We start from the raw sequence: 7,712 nt of genomic DNA on the forward strand, positions 1-7,712 counted from the left end.
CTCGAGTCTCCATTGAGGTCAAAACACTACTACTGAGACCTAATTAAAATTTTAATGGTCATTCAAACCCTAATTAAATTAAAAATACAAATTATAATTTAAATGCCATCTAAATATAAATTTAAAATTAAATACCAATTTAAATATGATTAAAACTAAATGCTAATTCAAATAAATTAGCAATTAATTGCCACTCGAAATTTAAATATAATTTAAAATTACAAACCATATTTGGGGCAAAATTCTACTTTTATTTATTTAATAATTATAAAAAATCCATAAAAACTTCTCGAGTATTACAGGAATATTACTATAATTACATTTATTTTTATTACAAAGTGTTGTTGTTTTAGAGAGAGATTACAAAGTGTGGTTAATTAGAGGAATTTACGCCCCAACAAACAATAAAGGCCAAAAAGTTGTAATAATCTCCTTCTACTCACCCACCAAAACCAAGAAAGAATGAAAAAAAAAGAAAAAATATATGCACCGTGTGTCTGAGTAGGAATCTCACAAAATCAACGGTGCTTTCTTTCTCGTTTCCACTTAGTTTTTTTTTTCTATTAAATCCTGTAAAAAGGGAAAAGAAAGAAAAGTAAAAGTCAAGGGCGAAGGCATATTAGTGGTTAGGAGGAGCGGACCGAGACATCCGATCGAGTCGGAGGTTGAGCCTTCGGAGCCAGACCGAGTGCAGGACCATGTGGAACACATCGAGCCGCTTGGCCGGTTGGTTGAGCACGAAGTGCCTCCTGACGGCCCTCACGCCCTCCCTCAGCCTCCGGTACTCTGGGCTCGGTATGGACCCGAGCACCCTCTTGATGTCAGGTATCTCCGCCACGTCCAGGCGCACCGAGAAGGCCTCCCACCGCAGGACGTCGCTGAAGGGCGGGACGTAGTGCTCGGAGATGAGCACGGGCACGCACTCGGAGTAGATGGCCTCCACCACCCTGGGGCTCGCCACCTCGTAGCCGCTCGGGCACAGGCAGAACCTGGACCGCCGCATGAGAGAGTAGTAGTCAAGCCCCTTGGGGAGGTACTCGTAGACTCGGACGTCCGGGTCGCCCCGGTTCTGCCAGTGGTGGAGGAGGATTGGCCGGATGGGCCCGTGGATCCCGCCGGCGAAAAAGGCCAGGAAGGGCCAGCCCTCCTCCGGCGGGCTGGCCGTGAGGAGCTGGGGAGAAACCTCGCCGGTTTGGAGGTTGATCTCCGGCAGGCACACATCCTTTCTCGGGTCGAATCCCTCAGAGGTGTTGGCGTTGCACAGCACCCGGATGGACGCGTTGTAGAGGAGCGGGTCGGCTCGAGATGCGTGGGGCCCCTGAAACAGCAGCTCCGTCAAAAGGAGACGGAATTATGGATCACAGAATTAAAAATTAAGTTTAATTAAGCAACGATGTGATTGTAACGGAAGCAGATCAGGTCATGCTGGAAATGAGCGTTTTTGCTCATGCGGGCATCTTGGCCGTCTGTTTGCATTTTGGATGAATGCCACGTGGTTTTGTTGACTTTTGAGCTTTTTAAAATGGAAATCGGATGGCCACGATGTCAGCATGAGCAAAAACGCTCATTTTCAGCATGACCTGATCTGCTTCCGATTGTAACCCAACCCACCCAGTCGTGGCAGGAGATCATGAAGTGGTCGGCCCCGCCGCTGGCGTTCCAGAAGGGGTGCTTGGTGGAGATGACCCGGACGTAATCGGAGACGTAGCGCAGCAGAGGGGAGAGGTCGTAGGAGAGAGGCTTGTAGAGGTAGGAGACCATCATGGTTACGCTGAAGGGAAGAAAGTAGACGTGAGCCTGCTCCGGGTCCCTGGTCAGGAAGGGATTGCGCCCCAACTCCAGCTCGTGGATGAACCTCCCCTCCATCGTGTAGATGCTCTTGCAGGGCCCGTCGTGAACCAGCGGGGGTTCTCCTTCCTCGTAGACGAACACCTTGAACCATTTCTCCATCTCCATGTAGCTCCTGTTCCACCATCACCCAGTGAAGATACTCTTTCATCAGTGTAATATCGCTTGGTTAGTTAGCTTCGCTATGCGATAAAAGAAACACGAAAGGAAAAAACAATGGCTCCATTCGCTGGATCCACGTTCCTCATCGACTGCATGGACACCCCCCCAAAAAGTATGATTGCCTCTGGTCCAAGACCTACTACCCAGTGAGACCCATCTTCGTTCCGCACCTAAAAATGTGCACTTAATTAAAGCATAAGTTAACAAACGCAGTCGCAACAACCTACTCAAAAAGACGGCTACGACCAACTAAAGGACTCCACGATGACCGATTGACTACACTACACCCAACAAAAGCAGGAGGAGGAGGCACCGAGAGTCACGGACCTTCCTTCATGTGATGCAGTTAACAAAAGTTCACGTAACCATTATGTACCGGCAATGCCCCTAGGTTCATCCATTTTTGGCAATTTCGTCTGAGCACAACACGTAGCGTGTTAAATACTCTTCACAACACCACCAAGAACCCACCTGACCAGATGCGTCTTCGTGGCTCGTGATCTCCTCCGAAAGCAGGTCGTTGTCGAAAAAAGGAGTCAACAGAGGACCAAGGGCCTCCTCCTCTCTCCCACTGTCACCGCTTTTGTTATATCCTTTTGTTTTGTTTTTGTAAGCTTTGGTAGGTTTAACTCATTGAATTAATTGCATGTCACTAGCTTCATGTGTGTAATTTGCGTGACTGCAACTAGACTACGGCAATCCAGAGAGATCGCAGAAAAGGTGGAGGAGGGAGGGTCTCCCTAACCCCAGCTTGCCTTTAAAAAAAAAATATATACTCAATCCTGCCATGTTATGGATCGTCCATCTTGATAATCGGACGATTCACATTGGCACTTTTTGCGGAGCAAATGTGGGATTGCACTCGTGAGGGGGGGGAGGGGCAGAACTGGGCTGTAGCCCTGATTTCATATGAAATAGATTTTTATCCATTTTTTAGCCCAGTCCTATCCCAGCCCTGACTGCAGCAAATAGTTTGATTTGTTGATATGAAATAGATTTTTATTAATAATTGTAGCCATTTTTTATTTTCTCTCAAAAAAAAAGTTTTCAGGGGCGCTGCCCCCGAACCCCCGACTATCAAACCAAATATTTTTTTTGCTACACCCCCTATTTGCCTCCCCCTCACATGAATCTTAGCTAGGCCATTGGATAGAGGTAGGGATGGCAGTGGACCCGGGTGGGGTCGGTGGACAAGGTCTCCACCCTTGCCCCATTTCAAAATCCAAAACTCCATTCCTGCACGGGGATGGATTTTAACTTCCACCCCTGCCTCAATTCCCGTTTCATGTCCTCCATCCCCAATCCAAACAGGGGCAAGGTGGGGCAGGGTTCGGTTTTTCTTTGGTCTATAGTCATCCCTTAAAGGATTGAAAACAGGGTGAGGCGGGGAAAAGCATAAGTCCATCACAGTATGAGGATAAATTTTAACCTTCATCACCCCCTCCATCCCCGTTTCATGCTCTTCATCCCCGGCCCAAACAGCGCAAGGCAGAGGCAGGGACCGTTTTCCCCGGGTCCACTGCCATCCCTAGATAGAGGAGAGAAAAAAAAAAGATTTTATGCATACCGACGGAATGCTGAGGGGTTTCGATATATCTCGCGACTCAATATGAAATCCGCATCGTCATCCGGATTCGGCAACGAGTCCTGGTTAGAACCTGCTCTCAGTATCGCTGCTCGAGCGCTCGCCAACCCCGCTTCCACTTTTTGCCGCTTCCCGACTTGACCGGGCTTCCTCTGCAAACCCGTACTTATTACACATTGCAGATGGATAGAAATTACAGGAAAGAAACGAACTAAAAGATTATGATTGCCAAGGCGATGGGACGAATACGATGGACAAGCGACTTTGGACTACATCAATTAAAAGTCTTCCGATTCGAATCATCTCCCGAGCTCAGCTGACTAAGTGACTGGCAGTTGGTTCCTTTGGGGATAGCCAACCCGATTCGGACATCATATCGAAACACCAATCGATTCTCAAATCCGAATTTTGAAACGAGAGGAACAACATTTTCGTAAATTTTGACGCGGGAAATAGAAAAACTCAAAATAAAGAACAAATTCGGGAAAATGGAAATTAAAATTAAATCGGATTTCCAAACTAATTAACTTCTTCAAATACTACAAGAAATAATAAATCAGCAACCAACAAAAATCGGAATTAAGCACTAAACTGATCATGAATATCAGCACATAGAGAGAGAGAGAGGTGGGGGGCGATTATATCTTACTAAGACTGTCGGCATCGGGAGCCAATCACGGATCTTGGACGTCGAGTTCACTGAAGCGACGGCCGTGATCTCCGATGAGCTCGTCATCGCCATCCTCAACTCCAGATTGGATGGACTCCCGTGGGGTGTCGTGACGGAGAGCCAGTCGAAGCTTTCAGAAGAGAGGAAGATCGACAGGAAGAACAAGGAAAGCAAAAGCAGAGGAAGAGAGAGAAGAACCGACGTTGAGCTCTCCATTCCACACACACACACCATCCCTGGATTCGGAATCCCAAGACCGGTCTCTCGTCTTCTTCTACGGGGAGATGGGTTAGGCCGAAAGAGCCGTATTCTTTGCTTGAGAAAGATCGGGGGGTACGAATCTTCAGATGGAACGAGATAGCGGTTTTACTTTTAGGGTTCAAATTCGAGCGGTGGAAATCGAAAAGTTTGTAGAGAATATATTGATAATTAGAGGGAGGCAAAAAGGGAGAAATTCACATGTGATCTCTTGAGAATGTTAATAGAGGAATATGAGCTAGAGCGAGAGCTAGAGAGGGAATGAGTTTGGATTGAGAGGGACTCGGACTGTATTTATAGGACGTTAAGGTTGGCGGCAACAGAAATAACAGTAAGTAACCCTAAATGAATGGAATACCCCTGAATAAAATCTGTAAATAACAAAAACACCCTTCCTCTAGGCTCAAGCATTACAAGGCCTCAACTTCAAAATCCTTACAGGAGAGTAGATTTAGACGTCCCAAACAAATCCTCATACACCTATACAAAAACGTTGGGTGATCAAGAATATACAACACAAGCACTTTGAATTATTGTTGATTCATCGTCAAAGATGACTTGGAACTAAATTAATAATTCATTACTTCTTGGATCTTTCTGATACTATATCTAAGAGCTTTTCAATATTTATCAAATTTGTTCCTAATAACAAAACACTATGGATCAAATAATGAGGACATCACTGTGAAAGAAATGGCTTCTTTTGGATGAAATGAAACTTTTGATTCTCGTGCCAAGGGGAAGATTTCCCATCCTTTAGCCAGAGAGATAAGTAAAAAGATAGATCAAGTGGACCAGAATCAACTGGGTGGTAAAGTCGTAATGACATTTGTTTATTTCAAATTTTAGATCTTAGCTCAATGGAACAATGAACTACTGTTTAAACATGGAACAATTGGAATCTTAGATCAAAAACACTACATATGGATGAAATAAACAGCCTAACAATAATTTTAGAAGGGCAAGATGCAACTCGACTTGACAAGAGTTGCGACGGGGGCCAAATGGTCATCATGTAAGAAAAGAATAAAGGCAATTTTGGTTATTTCTTGGTATAAATTTGTTCATTTAGCCAATGGCTCTTTCAAACGGCAATAATGAAGTAGCATTAAAACCGTTGAATGTTGGTCACCTCTCTTTCGCTTGCTTTCCCACCAACCCAACCTCAACCTGACGATGCACCACTAGCTCTTAATTTATTTTTCACTTTTTTACTAGACCGAATTGACTGAAAGCTATTAAACTTTCAATAAAATGACAGCTAAAAAGAGCTCCAGCTTCCATATGTAAAGCTGTCAATGGACGTTTAGCACGCTTTGCATTAGCGTTTCGAGTATACAAATGGAATTAATCTAATCAGGTTTAAGAGCGTTGGATTATTTGCACGTGGTCACGAGTGTGCCGTGATATTTTCAAAGGCATATACTACTAAGAAACAAAGAATGATATATAGTTTCAAAACGTCATTTGTTTTGAAAATAACACTTGTATTGTGATATTATTGCGATTAAATACACTTTAGTAGAGTTTTTAACCTTATTCAAATGTTTATTGAAATGTATATTACACTTTTTATAGGTACCGATGTTTGTCCATAGATTTTTCAAAGAAAAAATAGATTTTCAAAGATATTGGAAGATTTTTCCTTGAACATATTTTTTTCAAAGAAAAAGTTGTGCTTATTTTGCATAGTGCAGGGTGCAATTTTAAAGCACGGGCCCCACTCTGAATAAAACAAATTAAGAGAGGAAGACATAATGTTTAACGATGATAACTTCACACTCTCAAGGTGAGGTGTTGCAGTCTCCAATGTCCAATAAAATAGAAGCTTGACATGGTTGGATTCTTGCCTTCAGCAGGATTCAAAACTACAGTAGGTAGAACTGTAAAATCTTCATTTTACAGAAATAAAATCTTTTAGATGACACCTACACACCCGTGGTGGAAACACGTTAACGGGAGGGTGGGCACCCACCCTGACCCATTGAAATCCCTTAAGAGGGATATGGGTCAGGGTGGGCATAGCCTAACCCACGTATAACATGTGCAGTGCCCACCCTAATAGGGTTAGGGTAGGCACTGTTGTTTGAAAACTATGCTAATGTTATGTGTTGGGAAGAGAATATTGTATTATCTCGACAAGGCTTTTCGGAGATTGAATTCAGAGTATATAGATCATTACGAAAGATCGTAGATGGTTATAGTGACCCAATCTCATTGTGAAATCTTGGATCATGCTACGATCTTGATTATATGTGTATAGCATGTGATGAAGCATGCTTAAAGGTTTTTTAACATGAGGCAAAGATGGTGGATAGAATTCATTTAGTTGAGAAATGTACATAGAGTCTGAGGATAACACGAGAGTGTAATACCTCAATTTGTTCGAGTAGTTTTTGTATCGAATTTTGAGGACAAAATTCTTTTAAGAGGGATAGATGTAATACCTGTAAAGTTTTTACAATTATAAAATAAATGAAAATGAACTTTTACGTTTCAAATTCAGATTGAATTGCTATTTGTATTAGAATTTAATTTGAACGTTAAGTTAATTTGAATCTCCATCTGATTTGAATTTCATTTAAGATTTAATTTCAATTTGAATTTCATTTAAGATTTAATTTCAATTTGAATTTCAGTTTCAATGTGAATTTTAATTACAATGTGAATTTTAATTATAATGTGAATTTAATTAAATTTGGATTTGAATTAAATGTGAATTTGAGTTTGAAATTTAAATTGAATTTATATTTGAATTTGATTTGAAAGTTAATTTGGATTTGGTTTGGATGTAGATTTAACTTAAATAAAATTTGGATTCAATTTAGAAATTAATTAGGACTTAGAATTAAAATTTTAATTAGATTAATTAAGCAAGTAGGATTTCAAGAGTGGGGCACCCCCCCCCCCCTAGGTGGGCCTTCCTACTTGTCCAATGTCTTTTAATTTTCTAGTAACGCCCCAACTTTTTATAGTTAAAAATTTTGGAGTAAATTTTTTATTTGAAATAGCGGAAGTGCGAAAACACAAGTCGGGTGCATTATAGGGTAAAACAAAGAAGTACCAAAAAGCATACCATTCATTAATTAAAACATTAATGTCATTAACTACATCTTATAACAGAAATGTAAATCTACTAACCAAAGTTCAAACATAAAATACTGAAATAAATGAGATCTCTTGGCTATT

The 7,712-nt window shown here is 41.7% G+C and overlaps 1 protein-coding gene across 1 annotated transcript; it reads right to left on the reverse strand.

Annotated features, from left to right (window-relative positions):
* Positions 1-619: 619 nt before the first annotated feature.
* LOC149849188 (putative glycosyltransferase At5g25310) lies at positions 620-4,481 on the reverse strand. Its single transcript, XM_090007561.1, has 4 exons — positions 4,245-4,481; positions 3,578-3,747; positions 1,612-1,963; positions 620-1,318 (listed from the first exon to the last, which is right to left on the reverse strand). Exons 1-4 carry the CDS (start codon positions 4,479-4,481, stop codon positions 620-622), a joined length of 1,458 nt encoding a protein of 485 aa, XP_089863687.1.
* Between the last annotated feature and the right edge of the window lie 3,231 nt (positions 4,482-7,712).

Source organism: Nuphar pumila, chromosome 1 (assembly GCF_984573655.1).
Source record: "Nuphar pumila chromosome 1, dmNupPumi1.hap1.1, whole genome shotgun sequence".
NCBI classification, from domain to species: domain Eukaryota; kingdom Viridiplantae; phylum Streptophyta; class Magnoliopsida; order Nymphaeales; family Nymphaeaceae; genus Nuphar; species Nuphar pumila.